This window comes from Panthera onca, chromosome B1, assembly GCF_046562875.1.
Source record: "Panthera onca isolate mPanOnc1 chromosome B1, mPanOnc1 haplotype 2, whole genome shotgun sequence".
NCBI lineage: Eukaryota > Metazoa > Chordata > Mammalia > Carnivora > Felidae > Panthera > Panthera onca.
Window position 1 is genome coordinate 142,019,088 of NC_138342.1, and position 22,644 is coordinate 142,041,731.

Genomic DNA, 22,644 nt, shown 5'->3' on the forward strand with positions numbered 1-22,644 from the left:
ACCACTAACCAGAGATGATCCCTGTTAACAATTGCAGTATATTTATATTCCTCTAGTGCCCTTTATGTTGTTGTGTTTGTGTGTTTACAAAGAAGCGGATTGTATTGTATATTTTGTTTAGAAATTATCTTTGTATACTGAATGTATTAGGAATATTTTTCCAGGTCATTAGATATGTGTCTATTGTATGTCTTTTAATATTTACAAAGTATTCAATTTTATTGATAGTACAGAATCTACTTCATCTGTCTCTTGTTTTTGGACATTTGAGTTCTTTTCAATTTTTAATAGTATAAACAGCACTATAATTCATACTTATAACTAAGTATATTCACACTTACAGTTTATTCCATGTGCAGTGTAATGGCCTGGGGTTTCCCTGAAAGCAAGATTTCGTACAGTTAGTTTATTTGGAAAGTGATCCAAGAGAGCAACAGTGAATGAATAGGGAATTTGAATTGGAAAGGAGGGAAAACCAATTCAAAGTGTGGTATAGATCTGGTTACAGCTAAAATGTAAGATGTTTGTTCTTACCAGGACCTTCTGAGGAGGCTTATGAAATGTGTCTCAGAAGTATCTGCTTGGGAATAAAGAGGAGAAGCATTTAGCTGTCATCTTTCCTTAGACCATTCTCCATAGGTCAGGGTGGCCCCATAAGCATTACTTCCCCTGTGCTTCCAGATAGCGCAGGTGTGAGTCCCCAGTGCATTCCCTGGCTAGGAAGGCAGAGAGAGCTATGGTAGGAGGTGTGGTGAGGCACAGTGAAGTTACATTTTCACAAAGGTGATCAAAGTCTACTTGGACCTGGTTGCTGCAGTGTTGGCTTGAGCAAGAGTTGGGGCTGAAAGGATTTGCAGTAGGTCACAGATGTCCCATATAGACACAGCCTAGAAATACAGTTTGTATTTCTGGGTTAAAGGACATCCAAATTTGTATCTCTTTTAAAATACAAATACCTATGAGAGTAACACGTTAATTTACATTCAGGTTGATTCATTTATTATACATCTAGATATTCTTGTAGTGCCTGAGGTTACAATGGGGGTAAACAGATGTGGTCCCAGAGCATATATTCTTTTGCAGAGAGAGAGAGACAGTAAACATGAGAGCAGATACATAAAATCATTTCTGACATTGGTGAGTGTTACAAAGCAGATGAAATGGTGTGATGCTGTTAGTAGTGACCTGAAAGGGACTGAGAGATCATGGTGAAAACACCAGGGTCTGAGTGGAGAAGCTCCAGGTTGATAGAATAGAACTAAAGGGGAAGCAAGGGAGGAGGCTGCTGGAGGGAGAGGTAAAGGCTGGGCCCCAAGACACACTGCCAGCTTTGTATTTTTTCTTAGGGCTCAACATAATCGAGAGAAATATTTCAGCTTTTGGAGTGTGGCCGTCCCTTTAGTATATATGGGAATAGAATATATGGGAATTAATCACTTTTTGATTCTTAGAATACATCATTAACATTTGTATTATATAACAAATATAATTGCTTTTTCTTTGATGTTTTAGAATATACTTTAGATCATAGAGCACCGTAGGGTTATTTTAATCAATTTCAGGGTTAATACTAGTGTATGGAAAAATGGAACAAGTGGAAATTTCCATTGGGTCATAATGCTATGTGGCTGGAGGTTATTCCATTTCATATAAGAAGCAGCACTATTCAGCTGTACCTTTGCTCTAGGGAGCTCAGAAAAATTAGTTTTAAAGGCACAAATTTATTCTTCAGACCTCTTAATTACAATGCCCAAGATATTTTTGTGACCTAAATAACAAATTAAGAAACCACTTCTTTACATTGCTGGGTGTTACCGACATTTGTTACTAAGAGTAGAGTTTATCCACTCTGTAGAAAATATGCCATGGGACTGTGATAGCCCCAGATTAAAGCACATCCTTCCTTTTAGTGGTATGTAAAAACCGTAAAAATCAGAATGCTATCAGATATTGAAGGATTAATGTGACCTCTCAATTCAGAGTTTTCTAAAGTTTAGTAATTTGTGTGTACTTTCATGATTTTGCTATATTCTATACTGCTGACACTGGTAAATACTTGATGTTTTCTCTACATTGGCTCAGTTCTTGTTTAAATAAATCGTATTCCTAACTATTGACATCAGAATGTTTATGTGTGCCATCTAAAAGCGTTACAACTCACTTTGGTTAAATACTGCTCTTAGAGCGGACTCTACCTGTTCCATATGAGGTGTGTGACTTTGGGCAAGTTACCCATCTTCTCCAACCCTCTATATTCACTTGTGTGAAATGGAGACAATCAGATATTATTATGTGACAAGTGCTCAGCACAGTGCCTGAGGTAGTAATTACTCAGTAAATGGAAGCAATTGCAAGAATGGGTTGTTGAAATGATTGTGGTCTTTATTACTCTTGCTGAAAAGAGCAGTATTGGAGATTTAAAAATTGGACAAGCACTTCCATTCTGCACCTACAGATAGGGCCCAAGGTAGTAGAAAGAACAATAGACCAAAGAGTTGGTAAATTTGATTATATTCTCAGCTTTCCACTGACCAGCTGTATGACTTGGTCATGTCTTCCGGCTTCCTCTGGGATTTGATTTCTTTATCAGACAAATTAGAAGGTTTGATTTGATTTGATCTCGAGGCATCTAGCTCACAGGCTGCCAACTGAGTGGTTCTGATTGTGAGAGGTGGTTCATCTGAAATTAGAAGCATTTTTATTTTGTTTTGTTTTTTTGCTGGCTATCTAATACATAAAGTAGGTGTGGCCCTGGCTGCTTTCCTGTTTTCAGCATGAGTGACTGTGGGTCATGTTAGTAAGCCTGGGCTAGTTATTCATTGTTTTTGAAGCTGTACATAATTAATACTTAGGAGCTATTGAAATTTAGTCCTAGTAAAATTATGTCATAAAACTGAGGCAATTTTAAAGGATTTACTGACAACGAAATTATGAGTAAGCTTGTTTTATACATTTGACTAACCTTTAAGGTGTATTTAATACATATTGTTTGCCAAACATGGAACCACTTGACTCATCATTGTCATTTAAAAATTAAAATTATACGTGAATTTCTAGCTACATGGCTTACAATTGGAATAACTTTTCTATTCCTGGTGTATATATTACACAGTTTTATGAATTTCAGTCTCCTGATGAGGTAGATCTGGGCTTGGTAGTGATGAAGTTGCAAGTAATGAAACAAAAATTTTAAAAGCTTGCTGTAGCTGCTTTTTTTAGATGGATATATATATATACGTGAGGGAGTATATGTATTAGTTAGCATAGTATGAATCAATCACTAATTTTTTTCACTGAAGAATGTATTTTAGAAACTGTCCCATTCATATAGTTTCCTCATTCTTTTGAATGACTGCAGAGTATTCCATTGAATGGATGATATTGTTTAATTGGTCTCCTCACAATGGACATTTAAGCTTTACCCTCACTTTTGCTATTACCCAGAGTAGTGCTCCAAGTGCTCCAAACAATATCTTGTGCATGTGAGATTTTGTGCATTTATCAGTGTATCTATAGGTTAAATTGCTGGGTTAGAGGATTGTGCATTTGTATTTTTTTCTTTTAATGATTTGAGAGAGAGGGAGAGACGCTGTGAACGGGGCGGGGGGAGGAGAAGAAGAGCGAGAATCTTAAGACGCTCCACACTGCGTGAAGCCCAGCACGGTGCTCAGACTCATGACTTTGGGATCATGACCTGAGCAGAAGTCGAGAGTCAGCTACTCAACCGACTGAGCCACTCAGGCACACCCGTGCATTTGTAGTTTTGACTGAAATGGGCAAATTGTTTTTCAAGAACGTTGAAGCCAGTATACACTCCTACCACCAGTGCATGAGTGAGCTCATTTCTGCTCAGCCATGTTTTTCCCCCAAAGCTCCTGCCTTTTCTACATTACCAAGCAGTTTGAATACTACTCTACCTCACAGGATTGTCCCTGCGAAAATGCTGATCAGATGGGTGATCATTACTACTTGTGCAAATTTCACAGAGATTGAATCTTACACTGAAGACCACTTTCTTAACTGTATGTGTTCGCTGAATTAAATGGCAGACTCTTAAGCATCTTGGAATGTATTTTATGTTGCTTCAGAGCACAATTATACGCGTGTGGGAAAACCTCCCATTTGCAAATTATCAACAACTAAAGGTTTCCATGGAGATCATTTCTCATAACATAATGAAACACACTATACATATTATACAAAAGATTTGGCCATAAACAACATTATTTGCACTTTATTTTTCTTAAACTCAGAAGGAAAAGCCCACTAGATACTGTTTGTATGTTTTTAGAGAAAACTATTAGTTGGTACAGTTGCACTAAAACATAAAGTTATTTTCTCAGTCTTTAATTCATGCAAAGACACAAACATATTCTTTCTTTTCCACATTTAGGACTTATTACATAGATACAGGAAAATTATAAAACATTTCTAGAACTACTGTTTCTTTTCTCTTTTTCCCTTTGGGCTACAGCTTGGCAGATATAAGAGTCAATTCCTGAAGGAACTTAGGTTTTATTTATTTTTTTATGCTAATGTGATCTTTTCTAAAATTGACCATTGTTCTAATAGTTGAGGCTTATATTTTCTTTTGCCTTTGTAAAAAGCAGCAGATGTTCAAGAACTTCATTTTTTATGTTTTCCCATTTAATTTGACTTTCAGATGTGATACTTAGCATAGCTTCACACTAATTCACTTACAAGAAAAAAACATTTCCATTATTGACCTATTTGAAAAGTAGTTGTGGTATTGAATATAGTATTTATAGTAAAGATACTGGTTAAATCCCATAGAAAAACCTATAATTAATACAAAATCTCGTGGAGTTACTCAAATAAAAATACAAATTAAGAAGTTAATATTAGGTAATTACCTTTTGTGTTTTCTTTTTTAGCACATATATTACATTTGAGAGAAACTGCTTGTACAGAGACTGTTGAATTTAAAACTGCTCTGTCCTCTTAAGGAAAGCAGCTTGTGCTCTTCAGACAGTGGGAGAACAAAATGAGGCTTTGTTGTGATATGTATTACTTTGGGCTCATGCCTTCCCTACAAATCGCTGAAACTCATGACTGCTTGAATTAAGGGGAAAAAACATTTTCACTGAACCGTATAGCACCCCCTAGCATCCTAATAATTTATATTTTTAAAATTCAAAGGTGCATTTGGTTTATGCTTATAAACAGAACCCTTAATCTAATATGATCTTCTATCTCTTATATTCTTATGGCCAGGAAGAGATCCTTGAAAAATACTGTAGAAATTATGGGGGAATGTGGGCATCACCCTTTTGGCAAATGGTTGTTGCATTCCTCTTCTATGGAGTGTTTGGGTCTGGATGCAGATAAATTCTGCCTGCATCTGTTGTGCCCTGGGTAGGAGTGGTAAGTAGTGACTGTTCTTTCATCCACCTGCCTAACTGCTTCCTTGGATGTTGCAGGTACTTCTCCCAGCAGCTGGGCTGTTACAGTTACAGGATGTGAAGAAGACTTGCTGTGAATTTTTGGAATCTCAGCTTCACCCTGTCAACTGCTTAGGAATTCGGGCTTTTGCTGATATGCACGCGTGCACAGACCTCCTGAACAAAGCCAACACCTATGCAGGCAAGTAGAGTAGACCTCAGCTGAGTTTGAGACCGGGAGGAATCTGGAACTCTTGAGTTCTGATAAAATTCTGTAGTAATTTCTGGAAAGTTATGTCATGTTTTTGGATCTGAACCTTATAAAAATCCATTTAAAATCTTATAATGTATCACTGCATAATTAAAGCATACTTACAAAATTCTGACCTCAAAAAACTCTATAAATTGGTATTGAGTCTAAAGAATAGAATACCAGTTTTATGCAAGTATTGAATCTCTATATCTCTTTCTTTCAAACTGTCAAATTAACAGGCATATGAGAAAATATTTGCATATGAAACTAAGTCATTTTATTTCTATGGCTTCTTACACCTTTTTCTTGCACCCAGGAGAACAGTCTAGTGGCTTAACCATTTTCAAGGTGATGAAATCTAGTTGCCTTTGGGTAGAGTGGAAAAGTAGATTTGAAATACAGGCAGCTTTCTTCTTAGACAACAGTTCTCAGGACCTCCTGCTGGCGCCCTCCTGTGGCAGAGGGCAGCCCTTTGCCCTTGTCGAGGAAGCCATCACTTCAGTTGCTGTGTAGGGACCCTCTGATCCCCCCATCACTCCACAGTCTACGAGGAGAGTTTCTTGTTGTAGCTTTGGATGTAGCTAAAGTACACAAAAGTAACCTCTAATTGATTTTTCCTCTGAGTTTATAAGCGTTTAAAAATATGTGTATTAAAAGTGATTATTAGGAAGCTTCTAATTTTTTAAATCATCTTTGAGAAGATAAGCCTGATAGAAGTTATAACCCACCATCTCTGTCCTGTATTTGTGAGACCCAATAAAACAGAACCCTAAAACTTCCTTCAGCCTTCAAACGCAAGAGCCCCTTGTCTAAACTGTTCTACTGTGCTTACTCTGATGGGTAAGGGACATCGTGGCACATAGACCTGGGCAAGGTGTGTGTGTGTGTGTGTGTGTGTGTGTGTGTGTGTGTGCGCGCGCGTGTGTGTGTGTGCGCGCGCGCACGTGCACGCACGCACAAAGCATTGGAGACGAGTATTCCTAGAATCTCTGTTCCATTTTTTCAAAGAAATAATGGTTAGGTGGCTAGTTGGAAAGAAAAGAAAACCACAGTGCTGCAGAGAAACATAAAAGGTCCAGTAAGTTTGAACTTTATAGATTTCTTAGGGTGACCTGACTGACCTGACTACCCTTTATAAAATTCTTTCAGTGAGAAAATGTGATCTGAATTTCAGAAAGCTTAGAGATGAACTTTTAGCACATAACCCTTCTGTAAGTTGGGGAATGCCTATAATATGTAATGATATTCATGTAATCCTTTTGAGTGGGATGAGGCATTTTAAGAAAAACCAAAGATAAATTTGGATTCAGTGATGTGTTCCAGTGTTCTTCAGCTGTTCTTCAGCTAAATAGAAAAGTTTCCTTCTAAATCTGTAAGATCCATTAACTCTAGACATAATGTGCCTGTTATAAGTGATTTATATTGGGAGAATGAAGGAGGCTTGTATATTTTTGGATTTTTTTTTTTTTTTTCTGCAGGAAACAATCACTGTTTAACATATCTTTCTTGGGCAGCTCGTTGTCTCCTATTACTTGATACACATTACTGACTTTTAAGAGGTAGGGAGAGGGGCTGGGGACAGAATGAGTAAAGCAGGATTCATGCAAAAGATGTCCACCCATAATTCACATGATATACTGGAACTCCTAGTTCTTCTCCTGTCAGAACCAACTCATGTACTGTGTGTTTAGGAGATTTTTATGAGATTTAATTGTTTCTTTCTCTTATTTAAAATCTTAAATGTATTATTATAAAGTATAAAATATGAACAATTCTCTACTAGAATTTGAACACTTCTGTATCTTGGTTTGTAGAGTCTTTCTTCATAATTATGCAAAGACATTTTCATGGAGAGTTTATTGTCATTTTCAGTAAAATTATGAAGAAAAATTCCTTTTTTTTCTTTTTTTTTGAAGCTAGACTCCATGCCCAATGTGGGGCTTGAATTCATAACTCTGAGATCAAGAGTTGCATACTCTACCAACTGAGACAGCCAGGCTCCCCTTAATTAATTAGTTAATTAATATTTGAGAGAGAGAGAGAGAGAGCACAAGCGGGGGAGAAGGAGAGAAAGAGAATCCCAAGCAGGCCCCATGTTCAGTGTGGAGCTCGACGTGAGGCTCATGACCTGAGCTGAAATGAAGAGTCAGATGCTCAACTGACTGAGCCACCCAGGCGCCCCAGTTCTTAGCTTTTAATGTTCTATATTTTAAATCAAAGTCTAGTCTTAAAAGATACACTGTTTTTATACCATGCATTTGAATCTTATATTTGCTTGAGTTTATAAGTAACATTTTACAGCATTTTTTATTATGAAAAACTGTGACACATATAAAAATAGAATAGTATTCATCACTGAACTTTAAATGTTGTAAATTCATGGAAAATCTTGTTCAACTATATATCCCTCTGTTATTAACTATCCCCCCCTCTGTTGTTATTTTTTATGTTATTTTTGATGAAATCTAATGTATATGTAGAAGAGTACAAATGGTAGGTCTACATCTTGATGAATTTTTGCATCTTGTATTATTTGAAGCCATTCTGTCATATTATCTATATATTTCACTCATAATTTTAAAGAAATAAAATTGCATTGACCAACTTCATATAATGAAACTATCTCCATATACTTTGGTATATTAATAACAAGCTTTCTGAATTATGTAATTCAGTAGACTACTAAAAAACAGTTGTTCTTCCTAGTGAAAATATCTGATTGTTGTTTATATCTTAAGCAGATAGGAGGTGGGGAGGTCAGGAGTCCTTGCAGGAAGGTAACTTTTTTTTTCTGTTGTGAACAAATGATAGTTTTTTAGTCCTTCCCTTCTTTCTTTGTACAATTCAAGCACTTTTTGCATCCAGAAAATCTGCCCAAATTCTTCAGTTACTTTCACGTTCAAACAATCCAGCATGTGAAATGATCTGGGCGGGTGCGGTGAAGGGAGACAGTGACAACTGAGAAAGTTAATATGTTACCTTTTCATTTTTCTGTCCTAGATAGTGGGCTAGGTAGGCCTGTGACAGGCCTTTCTAGGAAGGAAAGGAAAGGAAAGGGGAAGGGGAAGGAAGGAAGGAATACAGAGCAATAATAGAAGGGTTCATACAGACATACATACAAGGAAAGAAGAAGGGAGGAGAGAGGGGAGCTGGCAGAGAGGAAGAATGGGAAAGGAAAGGAAAGAAGGCTTGCTTAACCTCAGGGCACTTTCTAATCCAACGTAGCCTGCACTTCAGAGACTGGAGCACTCCTGTCCTTTGAAAACTCACCAGAGATTCTGGACATAAGATCTGCTTTATTCCTTTCTCTTGCAGATTGGAAAAGAGCTCTCTGGTGTTTATTATAGTTAAATTAAATTATACAGGTATAATGAAAGAATTAAGGTGTCCCATGGAAATGTCTTCTATGAACTTGTTATTTTTTCATAATATCACATTTTTGAAGAAAGTAAAAATGTGAGAAACCAAGTAGGCAGGATAGAAAAGTCTGGGCAGGGAGGGTATAAATCCTTCTATTCATCCTGCTGTACACTCATGGCTTCCGCAGCATGATGCTGGCAGTCACAGCCTGTCACACTGGCCCACACCGCTTCACCAGGGCATGTAGTGATATGTTCTTCAAATCCTGGACAACTGAGGGCAACCAGACCAGCCAAGGAAATGATTTGCATGTTGAGGCATGGTGTTCTGGACTGTAATCAGCCTTTGTTATGGTCTTGAATGACTATTTTCTTAGCTAAAAAGCTATATGAAATTATGTTTGCTTCAAGCCTGAAAAAGAAAACTTTCACACTTAATTCCAAGTTGTATAGACTTGTTTCGATAATGCTGGATTGTGGATGCTTTTACTTCCCATGTTTTGAGTGGCATCCGTATTTAACCATGTCCCAAATCACAAATACCTTTAGCATTTTCCTCAGGATAAAAATATAGAGGAGATAAAAACCGAACTTACTGGTTTTGATGCATTTTAATAGTCCCAGACTGTTTCGGAAGTTAGATTTGAACTTGAAAGTTAGATTTTAACCTTCTATGTTGATAAATAAAAGTTGCCAGTTGTAGAATTATAAAAGAATTTCAGACACACTTAAGGGGAACAATAGTTTTAGATTCTTAGTCATTTCTTCATCTCACCACTCCCTATATGAAAAATTTGAGAAGCTGCTTACTATTAGTTCTAAGTGATCTCTGGGGAAATTTGCCGTATCGTTTTCAAGCCAGCGCTCCAACTGAAATTCTGGGCTTGGTGAACACTCCTCATTCTTTGGTATTAGGACAACCTGCAAAGAAGTCTTCTCCAGTCACTGCCATACTTTTCAGTTTATTTCTCATTCTACTCTTGCTCTTAACCCTGTTATCTCTTTACATCCTGGGCCTGGATGCCTGGGCTGCCCTCCACTTAGCCTTTGCACTGTGCTTGTACAGCGATCAAACTTTTCATATGCCCCCCTGCTTTCATGTATGTTCCCTCTCCCTTTGTCTTAAATAAAACTTTGCTCCCTCCCTGCAAACCTGCATGTTGGGGGCAAACTTTTTTAGGAGACCACTCCCCCGACTCACCGAGAAGGTGGGTAAAGGGATACGACTTCAGACTGTTGTTCCGTTCCAGGCACCATCCTCGGCTCTGCACTGGCTGGCTGTCAGCCTACAGCATTCTCTCTGCAGCCTGTTTTCTCTCCAGGCCTGTGTCTACCTCTGTCTTTGACACCTAGAGTGTTTCTTCCCTCTCTACTTCTTTTCTACTGCCATCAGCAAGTTCAAGATCTATATTGTTGACTTCCTTGAGACTCCTTCCTCATAGTTGCTTGTGACTGCCATCTTTCCTATATAAACCTACCTGCCACCTTAGAACACAATTCTGGGGCATGTTGAACCTTGCTGCTATTTGGAATGCCAAGGTCTCAACCTTTGTGCTGACTATATTCCTGCCTTTTCATACTTTTGTATTTCTTCATAAATCTGTGTGCTCTCTGATGCCAGTACCCCAGTAATCTTTTGGCTGTTCCACCTAGACTCAATGGTCAGTCATTTCAAAGCTACCCTCTTTATGCACCTAACTCCACCCAGACTGCTGGGGGTGATAAGCTCAGTGCGATGTAACCCCTGCTTACAAGGAGTTTATAGGCCAGTAATATTCCACTTACACCCAGATTCACTATATCCACATTTTGCCTTATTCTCTTGTAAAAGTAGTTCCTGTAACTTTTTTTTGTTTTGTTTTCCTTTCCAATCAATTTGCTTTAGTCAATTTGCTCACTCTTCTGTAATTTAGGCTAGGAATCACTGCTTGGGGTAAACATCTGTCAAAATAAGCCCATGATTTTGAAGCCTGCCTTTTTGAAAGAAACTTGTGTTAAGAGAGTATTTTTTGGGGCGCCTGGGTGGCGCAGTCGGTTAAGCATCCGACTTCAGCCAGGTCACGATCTCGCGGTCCGTGAGTTCGAGCCCCGCGTCAGGCTCTGGGCTGATGGCTCGGAGCCTGGAGCCTGTTTCCGATTCTGTGTCTCCCTCTCTCTCTGCCCCTCCCCCGTTCATGCTCTGTCTCTCTCTGTCCCAAAAATAAATAAAAAAAAAAAAAAAAAAAAAAAAAAAAAAAAAAGTTGAAAAAAAAAGAGAGTATTTTTTATTTTTTGTTTTTTGTTTTTAATGTTTAATTTTAAGAGAGAGACACAGTGCAAGTAGGGAAGGGGCAGAGAGAGAGAGGGAGACACAGAATCCGAAGCAGGCTTCAGGCTCTGAGCCATCAGGACAGAACCCAGTGCAGGACTCAAACTCAACAACCGAACCGTGAGATCATGACCTGAGCCGAAGTCTGATGCTTAACCGACTGAGCCACCTAGACACCCAAGAGGGTGGTTTTAATTAATAGTATTACTAGCCTAGATTGTATGATATGCAATAAAGAATAGGTGCTGATTATTTGAGGGTCTATTGCAATGTTAATTTACTGCTACAGAAGATTCTTCCTTTGGAGAACTGTGAAAGAATTTGATGTACAGCACTTCTTGAATTCATGCCACGTTAATTGATGCTTCTTACAAGAATTAATCATTTTTATATTTTTACATTCATTATGGTCCTCATTTGTGTCCTGGTAAACATGCAGTCTCTTCTGCTCTGCTTTGTTGATAGTTTTTCTCATTGAGATGAGTTAGCTGTTTTTAGATATTACCAAAGCTATCTGTGTTAATGGAGCTGCTGGATATATATATGTAATTTTTTTTCCCTAGAGACTAAATAGTATTCAGAATGAAAGAATCACAGAGTATTAGCACTTGTAGGAACCTTAGCAGTTATCTGCTAAGATAACTTTTGTTTTATTAATTAGGAAGATGAAGACCAGAGAGACTTTTATTTTCCCAAAAATACTTTCTCTCTCAGGGATGAGCTGTTTGTGTGTTAAAATACTATTGTTATCCATGCACTTACCTCACTTCTCAGATGGAATTCTGCGCCAGATGGAATATAGAGAAATTATAGGAATTCTTCATGGCTTAATTTTGATCAACAAGGTGTTTGGTATTGAGAAATCAAACCTAAAGGGTACTTTGTGGCTTATCACTGTGTACAAAATGGAACAAGAAAAACTTTGGACATTTATTATCAATTTCATTGGACTTAATTTTGGATGAGAGACCAGAACTAATGAACCCAATAAACCTGGTGTAACAAATCCTATGGGTTGTCTTTATTTTTTTATTTTTATTTTTTCAGAATTTTTTAAATTTAAATTTTGGTTAATATACAGTGTAATACTGGTTTCAGGAGTAGAAGTCAGTGATGCATCGCTTACATACAACACCCAGTGCTCATCACAATAAGTGCCCTCTGTAATGCCCATCACCCATCTAGCCCATCTCCCACCCACCTCCCTCCATCAACCTTCAGTTTGTTCTCTGTCATTAAGAGTCTCTTGTGATTTGTTTCCATCTCTTCTCTTCCCCTTCCCATGTTCTTCTATTTTGTTTCTTAACTTCCATATGACTGAAATCATATGATATTTGTCTTTCTCTGATTAACTTATTTCACTTAGCATAATACATTCTAGCTCCATCCACATTGTTGCAAGTGGTAAGATTTCATTTTTTTGATGACTGAGTAATATTCCATTGTGTATATGCACCACATCTTTTTTTTTTTTTTAAGTTTATTTATTTTTAAGAGAGAATGCAAGCAGAGGAGGGGCAGAAAGAGGGGAAGAATCCCAAGAAGGCTTTGTACTGTGAGCACCGAGACCGAAGTGGGGCTTGAACTCACGAAACCATATGATCATGACCTGAGCTGAAATCAAGTGTCAGACACTTAACTGACTAAGCCACCCAGGTGCCCCAACACATCTTTATCCATTCATCAGTTGATGGATATTTGGGCTCTCTATATAATCTGGTTATTGTTGATAATGCTGCTATAAACATCGGAGTGTATGTATCCCTTTGAATCTGTATTTTTGTCTTCTTTGGACAAATACCTAATAGTGCAATTGCTGTATCATAGGGTAGTCATTTCTTGATAAGTTTATTTTAGTTGCAGAAGGGAAGCAGACAGCAAAGTGCAGCTGTCCTACTAGAGAGTGAAGAGAATCCTTACCAATAAGGAAGAATACATCTGTATATCCTATATGTACAATATATGTGTTTAATGTATATTGCATATTCATGGTGTAGTCTGTACTGCTGGGAATTATGCCCTACTGCAGTCATGGGATTTTTTTTTTTTAGAAAAAAAGGAACTGATTGTTGAATGCCAGTTTAACTAGCTTGGTTTTAGGGGCGCCTGGGTGGCTCAGTCGGTTAAGCGTCCGACTTCGGCTCAGGTCATGATCTCGCGGTCCGTGGGTTCGGGCCCCACGTCGGGCTCTGTGCTGACAGCTCAGAGCCTAGAGCCTGTTTCAGATTCTGTGTCTCCCTCTTTCTCTGACCCTCCCCTGTTCATGCTCTCTCTCTGTCTCAAAAATAAATAAATGTTAAAAAAAATTTTTAACTAGCTTGGTTTTACTCAGCAGCGGTGGTAAACTAGTAAGAGCAAGTTACTGAAGTCACAGTGAAAGCTCTGTGCTGTTAAACAAGAGTAATCTGTCAGCATGTCAGTGAAAGGATTGGAAACAATAGTTGAAGTTGGCAACAGAGAACCATGATAATGAAGATAGAGAGGAGGTGACTGAAGCAAGATTGGGGATGTGGAAACTAACCCTGGATGTGAGTAAAGGAAACACACTAAACTCTGACGTGATCTGCCCTTTAGCATTACATTTTAAATAAATATTTTGTGAGTGCATTTTAGTGTGTGCATATTTCCAGTTTGCAGTAGCTGTTAATTAATACCTTACCTTGCTGAGGTGCAGCAAGCTGAATCAGAATTCATTCAGTGAAAAGAAAGAAGTTCTTATCTCGGCTTATGACAAGTATTAGGTTTGTATTAGCCAAACCAATCCAAAGATGTTAGGGTTTTAGTTGATAGTGTATTCAATAATAGTACTGTAACTGTGTCTGGAAAGATGTATGGTGATTATCTCATTCTGTTCTTCCCGGGTCGGACCGTATCTGTGAAATTGAGTTCATTTTCAGGTTACGTATTTTGAGAGAGACTGACAAACCGAAGACCCCAAATGATATTATACAAGGAATGCTTGAAAGACTTAAGAGTTACAGACCTTGGGAGGGAAATTTGGGAGAATATAATGCTCTGTAAAAGTCTGAAGGAATTTCATGGGCAAGAGAGAGTAATCTTGTTCTGTGGTGGGCAGAGTTAGAATCAGTGCTACAGAATCAGAGGGGAAAATATTTTAGTGCAACATAAAGCAGAACTTCCACTTACAGTCAGTGTTCAAGAATGGTGTGAATGCCTTGATGTCTGCTGATATCTGTGAACTATACCAGATATCCACTGAATATAAAAGTTTTAGAGATTACCCTGACATAATAAAAGTTGTGTCTGGGGACCTTTCAGATCCCTTACCCCACTAAATCTTATGATTTTCTATGGCATTACAGAGAAAGAATCAATAGGATTTGTGAAACAATTTATTTTCAGGTTTAAAGGGAGGAAGGGATGTACAAGGGGGAAAAGGGGAGTTCTTTAATGGCTATAGAGCTGCATATTTTCAAGATGAAAAAGTTGTGGAGATCTGTTTCATAACAATCTAAGTGTACTTAAAACTACTGAACTGTATACTTAAACATGGTTAAGATGCTAAATTTTATGTTATATGTTTTACTGTAATAAAAAAGAGAGAAAAGGGAGTGAGGAATCAACTGAGATTTCATTTAGCCTTGGAATCAGTGTGGGTAGGAGAGCCATTAAGACACAAAAGGAGTACAGGAGAGCAAGCAGGTGTTTGGAGGAAGGTACTGACCCTGTTTGAGGTGTAGGTGGGTCTTAGTCTTGATGGCTTAAGGGAGAATGAACAGTGAAATGCACTATCAATTTTAGAAGTTCTCCCACTGGGCAAGTTTATTAGCAATAAGCAAAGACAGCAGGCTAGTAGAAGACCTTGATTTATTTTGAGGAGATAATCAGACCTAGCTAAGAATCCAGCCAAGGAGTAGAAAAATGCACAATGATGAAAAATTAAGACAGTACAGCTCAAAGCAGGCCATTGTAAGTGGCCTAAAGTGGTGAATAAAGTGAGGGTTTTAGAGGACTGCTTATGTGTATTGCTGGGTACCCAGTAAGGGGTGGATCTGTCTGTTTAAAAGAGCCATGATGGAGATCATGTGGGGACTAACAGCTGGAAATTCAAATATTGAGTTTGGGGAGAGAGGTTGGATCTGGGAGCAACCATACTGGAGTGCTAGTTAAAGATAACTGGGACACAAAAATGTGGATGAGATACTTAAGGGAGAAGAAGCAGAGAATGAAAAGAGGGCTCAGGGCAGTCAGAACTGTAAGTAATACCCAGTTTTAGGGAGCTGAAGGAGACAGACTGAGTGATCAGAAAGATTAGAGGGGCACCTGGCTGGCTCAGTTCGTAGAGCATGTGACTCTTGTTCTTGGGGTTATGAGTTCAGGCTTGAACTCACATGTTGGGTATAGAGATTACTTAAAAAAATAAAATCTTTTAAAAATTTTTTTCAAAAAAGTATTAATAGAATCCAGACTGGGAGAGAGTGACCTTAGGGTTAAACACTGTGCAGGGGTTGAGAAGTTTTAATCTCAAGAAAAGGACTTCCAAAGAACAAATTCAGGGGAAGAAGGATGGGCCAAAGGCTGTGTTACAACAGATAAAGACGTGAGTGTGAATCAAAATACAGAGGCTTCATTATTAAGATCTGCCCTAAAGAAGTTTGGCATAAAGGCCCGCAAAGTGGGGCAGTGGCCCAGGATGAGGAGGGTAAGCAGTTGTTTTTTTCTTAGGACAGCATTTGTCCACTGAAGTCAAGACAGTAAAATACATCGATTGTCTATAGCAATGCTTTTCTTTCTTATTGGGGAAGAAAACTAGGCCTAGTTTGAGAATATTTTGGTTTTTTTTTCTTTGTTTTAAAAATTTTAATCATTAATATTTTCATATGATTAAAAACCTTTTTTTTTTTTTAAGTTTAATTTGAAAGAAAGAGCACAAGCAGGTGAAGGGCAGGGAGAGAGAGAGAGAGAGAGAGAAAATCTCAATCAGGCTCCACACTGTCAGTGCAGAGACTGATGCAGGGCTCAAACCCACACACTGCGGCATCATGCTCTGAGCCAAAATTAAGAGTCAGATGCTTAACCCACTGAGTCACCCAGGTGCCCCTGAAACCTTTTTTTTTTATCACAGTGGCATAAGACATCCCTTGTTTTTGCCCCACCACCCCCAACAACAAATATTCTGTATCTATCCATGAACAAAGTGTTGCATATTTCCATATGTTTTCATATTACTAATAATTAGGATCTTTTCATTTCAGCTTGATGAACTCCTGTCAACATTTCTTTTTTTTAAAGTTTATTTTTGGGAGAGAGAGAGAGAGAGAGAGAGAGAGAGCGCACAATTGGAGGGTAGGGTGGGCAAAGAGAGAGAGAGAGACACAGAATCTGAAGCAGACTCTAGGCTCTGAGCTGTCAGCACAGAGCCTGATGCAAGGCTCTAACTCACAAACTACAAGATCATGACCTGAGTCAAAGTCAGACACTCAACTAACTGACTGAGCCACCCAGGCACCCCTGTCAGCATTACTAAGGCAGGTCTAGTGATGGTGAATTACCTTAGCTTTTTTATCTGGGAAAGTATTTCTCCTACATTTATGAAGGACAACTTCACCAAATATTCTTGGTTGGCAGTTTTTTTTGTGTTTGTTTTCTCTCAGCACCTTGAATAGATCATCCCACTCTCTCCTAGCCCATACGGTTTTTGCTGAGAAATCTCCTTGATAGCCTTATGGGAACTCCCTTGTGTGTTACAAGGTCCCCCCCCCCCTCCCTTTTTTGCTTTTAAGATTATCCTCGGAATCTCTAGCAGGGCTGAAAGAAGGTATTACTCCAGTTAAGATTGGAGGAGATGATTGCACTTCAGATGTAAAGACAGCAGCACACAACGCCAAGAAACATGAAAAATCAAGATAACATGACACCACCAAAAGATTATAGCAATCTTCCCATAACCAAACCCAAAAACATTGAGATAACCAAACCCAAAAACATTGAGATCTGTGATTTTCCTGATAAAGAATTCAAAGTAGCTGTTTTAAGAAAACTCAATGAGCTACAAGAAAACACAGATAATTCAGTGATTTCAGGAAAACAATACACGAATAAAATGAAAAGTTTAACAAAAAGAAATCATAAAAAAAAGTTTTGGAGCTGAAGAATTCAGTGAATGAAATGAAAAATGCAGTGGAGAGCAACAACAACAGACTTGATCAAGCAGAAGAAAGAACCCGTGAAATTGAAGACAGGAAGTTTGAAACTATCTAGTCTGAGGAGAACAAGGGAAAAAGAATGCAAGAATACATGATCTATGAGAGACCATCAAAAGGACCAACTGGTGAATCACTGTAGTTGAGAAGGAGAAGAAAGGGAGAAGGGGCAGAAAGTTTATTTAAAGAAATAATGGCTGAGAACTACCCGAATCTGGATGAAGATTTGGATATTTAATTTAAGTTCATGAAGCTTTTGTAGGACACCAAACAAAATCAACTTAAAGAAATTTTCTTCAAGACACATTATAATAAAGCAGTCAAAATTCAAAGACAAATCAGTAATCAAAAACTCCCCAAAAGAAAAGTCCATGACCATATGGCTTCACTGATGAATGCTATCAAACATTTAAAGAATTAGCACGAATCCTCCAATTCTTCCAAAACATAGAAGAGGAGGGAATATTCCCAAACTCATTTTGCAAGGGTTAAAACTACCAAAGCCAGATAAGGACATTATCTGAGAATACTGTCTGAGAATTTCATTGAGCCCAGGCATTCCTGTTCTTCCAGGCATTCTGAGGAAAGCCACCTGGGAGAGAGCCATAGTGAGCTCCTGATTGTCCTCTGGCTTTTTCCTTCCTCTGGACTCTCTCATGTTCTTACAGAGAATGAGAAAGCTATAGCCCGATATCACTGATGAATATAGATGCAAAAGTTCCCATTGAAATATTAGCAAACTGATTTCAACAGCTCATTAGAAGAATCATACATCATGATCAAATGAGATTTATCCAGAGGATTCAAACATAGTTCAACATCTGCAAATCAATACATGTGGTACAACACATGAATAGAATGAAGGATAAAAATTATGTGATCATCTCAGATGCTGAAAAAGTATTTGACAAAATACAGCATCCTTCCATGAGACAAACTCTCAACAAATTAGGTATAGAAGGAGCATACCTTAATATATTAAACCTTAATATAGTAAAGGTCATGTATGACAAACACATAGCTAACATCATACTCAGCAGTGAAAGAGCTGAAAAGTTTTCCTTCAAGATCAGGAACAAGACAAGGATGCCCACTCTTACCACTCCTATTCACCATAGTACTGGAAGTCCTAGCCAAGCAATCAGGCAAGAGAGAGAAATAACAGGTATTGAATTGGAAATGAAGAAGTAAAATTGTCTTTGCAGATGATATGATCTCATATATATAGAAAATCCTAAGATTCCATAAAAAAAAAAAACTTAGAACTAATCAACAAATTCAGTGAAGTTATGTGATACAAAATCAACACACAAACTTGACTTTCTGTATGCTAACAATGAAATATCTGAAAAACAGATAAACAATCCCGTTTGTAATAGCATCAAAAACAACAAAATACTTAGGAATAAATTTAACCAAAGAGATGAAAGATCTGTACATTGAAAACTGCAAGACTTAGATGAAAGAAATTGAAAAAGATACAAATAAATGGAATGACATCCTGTGTTCGTGAATCAGAAGAATTAATATTATCAAAATGTCCATACCATCCAAAGCTACCTATAGATTCAGTACAGTCCGTATCAGAATGCCAGTGGTATTGTTCAACAAATAGAAAAAAAAAATTCTTAAAAATTTTATGGAATCACAAAGGACTCCAAATAGCCAAAGCAATCCTTCTTAAGAAAGAAGAACAGCTTCCTTCCACATGGTCATGCAGAGCTAGTACCCACGCCTGGAATCAGCCACAACCTTAGTCGTGCCCACCGCCTGCCACCTCTGGACCATGGACCATGGACCCCGCAAAGTGAGGAAGCTTTGGGGCCTTTGTGAAAATGTGTAAGCAGGACCCGAGGGTTCTACACACTGAGGAAATGTGTTTTCCATGAGTGAGTGGAGCACCTGCTACCCATAAAACTAAATGAGAAGACCATATCGAGGAAGAAAACACAGTGAGAAGGCAGAGGAAAACAAAGACAGATGAACCTTCAAGTGAGGAAAATGATCTAGAAATTGACAATGGTGGTGTGATTGAACCGGATACTGATGCCCCTCAAGAAATGGGGGATGAAAATATAGAGATAACTGAGGAAATGATGGATCAGGCAAATGATAGAACGGTGGCTGCCATTGATGCCCTGAATGATGGTGAACTACAGAAAGCCATTGACTTGTTCACAGATGCCATCAAGCTGAATCCTCGCTTGGCTGTTCTGTATGTCAAGAGAGCCAGTGTCTTCATCAAATTACAGAAGCCAAATGCTGCCATCCGAGACTGTGATAGAGCTATTGAAATAAATCCTGATTCAGCTCAGCCTTACAAGTGGTGAGGGAAAGCACCACAGTCTTCTGGACTACATGATCTTGCCCTTACTTGTAAACTGGATTATGATGAAGATGCTAGTGCAATGCTGAAAGAAGTTCAACCAAGGGCCCAGAAAATTGCTGAATATCGAACAAAGTATGAGCAAAAACTGAAAGAGCAAGAGATCAAAGAAAGAATAGAAAGGGTTAAGAAGGCTCCGGAAGAACATGAGAGAGCCCAGAGGGAGGAAGAAGCCAGAGGACAATCAGGAGCTCACTATGGCTCTTTCCCGGATAACTTTCTTCTTAATGCCTGGTAATTTTCCTCAAGGAATGCCTGGAATGGCAGGAATGCCTGGGCTCCATGAAATTCTCAGTGACCCAGAAGCCATGCAGTATCCAGAAGTTATGGTGGCCTTCCAGGATGTGGCCCAGAACCCAGCAAATATGTCTGGATATTAGAGCAACCCAAATGTTATGAATCTCATGGGTAAATTGTCAGCCAAATTTGGAGGTCAGGCATAATGCCCTTCTGACAAATAAAGCCCTTGCTGAAGGAAAAGCAATGTAGACCACCTATTGGATGCTGCAATAATACAAACCCTGGAGGAGAAGGAGTCAGCGTCCCTCTGACCTTCTCATGGAGAAAGCTGGGGTGCTGTGAAGATAATCCCTACCCTTCTGCCTCGCATGCAACTGAAACATTTTACAGTGGCTTGCCATTGGGTTCATTCAGATAATGATTTCCTACTGGGAATTACAAACTTTAAACACTTTTTCAACCTTAAAAATATTTTAAAACATATTAAAAGGGGGTGTTAACCCCTACGTTTTTCTTTACTAATGATTTCAGTTTTTTCCCTTTGGGTTAATTGGGCAAGGAAGATACTTTTCAGTATGGAAGATTTACTGCTCAGCTTGAGTGAAATAGAGGTTTATTAGCAGGAGGCAAATATAACATTTAAATAGATGCAGTTTGAGTTGGATATATGATTACTGAGGCATTTTGACTTGTCTTTTTAAGTGCTTTATTTTTTAAACATGATTTATTTCAATAAAACCTTTGGGACCACCAGTATTGCAGTAGGACCTGGGTAGGGGCCGGAAGTACTGGCAGAACAGCAGCAACCTTGCTCCTTTTATGTGGCGTTGCCCTTGTGCAGATGCATTTACGCTTACACTGGTGAGGGCATGATTTTTATAATGCTGCAGTAGGGTTGGATTTCTTAGTTGTGTTCTTGTCTGATACAGAAAATAAATGTTTCACATTATTTCCACACAGGGGAATACTTTTCTTTTTAGATTTCTGTGTTTAGAATGACCTTTCCTGGTCAGAAAATGCCCATCTCTTTGTGTGCTTTCTACTTGTTGTCACCTCCCCTCCCCCGCTGCCCACCCTTACTCTTTTTTGGGGTTAAAAGTAGTCCTTTTTTTTGGTGGCATCATCACTGCTATCATCATTCACAGCATAATTATGCAAGCATAGGTAATGCTGGGTTTAATTTAATATGTAATACATATAGTGATTATGTAAGCAGTTGTAATTTCTTACTTGACCAAAAGATTTCATAGTTAAGTGTTAGGTTTCCCCCTCAGTGAAATGTTACCATATCAAAAGATGTTGGAAAGAGGGATTCCCTTTGTTTTTTTTGTTTTTCAATATATGAAATTTATTGTCAGATTGGTTTCCATACAACACCCAGTGCTCATCCCAAAAGGTGCCCTCCTCAATACCCATCACCCACCCTCCCCTCCCTCCCACCCCCCATCAGCCCTCAGTTTGTTCTCAGTTTTTAAGAGTCTTTTATGCTTTGGCTCTCTAAGAGGGATTCCCTTTGGTGTTTAGCCTTCTACTTATGAAATATCTGTTATAGTTGGAGTTTATCTTCCATTATTCATCTTCATATTTTGGAGAGCATGAGGTTTGAATTCATTGATATACATAGAAGGGAACCAAACTTGTGGTTCAGCATGAATTATAAAATTGATGAGTTCCATGGTTCTTCAATGTGGAGTTGATGGTATTATGAGTCATTGTGCTCCAATTCAGCTCTTAAATATTACACCGTACCTCCGTCTCTCCTGTTTCTCCCTCCTTCTCCTCCAAGAATAAAGAAATGATAGATTTTCTGTTGCACATTTCACCTCTTACATTTATTAAGACTAAGTCCAGGCGCGGTACCAGGAATTGCTAAGTTTCCTCCTATCTTTCAATTTAAAGTGCTGATGTTTAAAAACAGTTTCAAGGGATAAAAGCCTCTGTACTTTGCTTATTTGAAGAGACAGTGATAGGAGCAGTGAATAAAATTCCATGGAATACATTTCTGAAATAGCACATTTCTGAAGTCATAAGTAAGTTGATTCAGGTTCTCACCCTTTGCTGTGCACAAGCAGATAGAAATGCATCTGTTGTATAAGTGAGAAAAGGCTGTCTGCTAACATGCTTTTTAAACCCTTTAAAAATACTCAGCATATAAATTTGCATTTGGGCTTGTCAGTGTTTTTTTGTTGTTGTTAATGTGTGTTCTCTCTAAAAATTTATAATGTGTGCTGTGAATAACTCAAGAAGACCAGTTCCTTTTGGGGTCCCTTATTTAATTTACTTAATTATATATTAGCTAAGTACATTCTAACATTTCAAATATTACCATAAAGGGGTAAAAGTAAAATTTGTGGTCTTCTGAAAATGTGTCCTGTGCTTTTAATTTCCACAAATACGAAGTACCTGGAAAAAGACTGGAAAAAAAGAACAAAAATGGAGGCATCACACTTTCTCATTTCAAACTATATTACAAAAGTATAATAATCAAAAGAGGGCAGTACTGGCATAAAAATTGACATTTAGGCCAATGGA

General features: G+C 38.2%; 1 protein-coding gene and 1 pseudogene across 3 annotated transcripts in view; both read left to right on the top strand.

Moving 5' to 3' along the window:
* The window catches only part of KLHL2 (kelch like family member 2), a 123,883-nt gene that overhangs the window by 69,833 nt on the left and 31,406 nt on the right, over positions 1-22,644 (top strand). For all 3 annotated transcript variants that reach the window (XM_078445634.2, XM_078445636.2, XM_078445635.2), the window contains exon 5: positions 5,442-5,604. In XM_078445634.2, the coding sequence (XP_078301760.1) occupies positions 5,442-5,604 (163 nt within the window). The remainder of the gene's footprint in view (positions 1-5,441; positions 5,605-22,644) is intronic.
* On the top strand, positions 9,204-22,495 carry LOC144615992 (hsc70-interacting protein pseudogene; annotated as a pseudogene).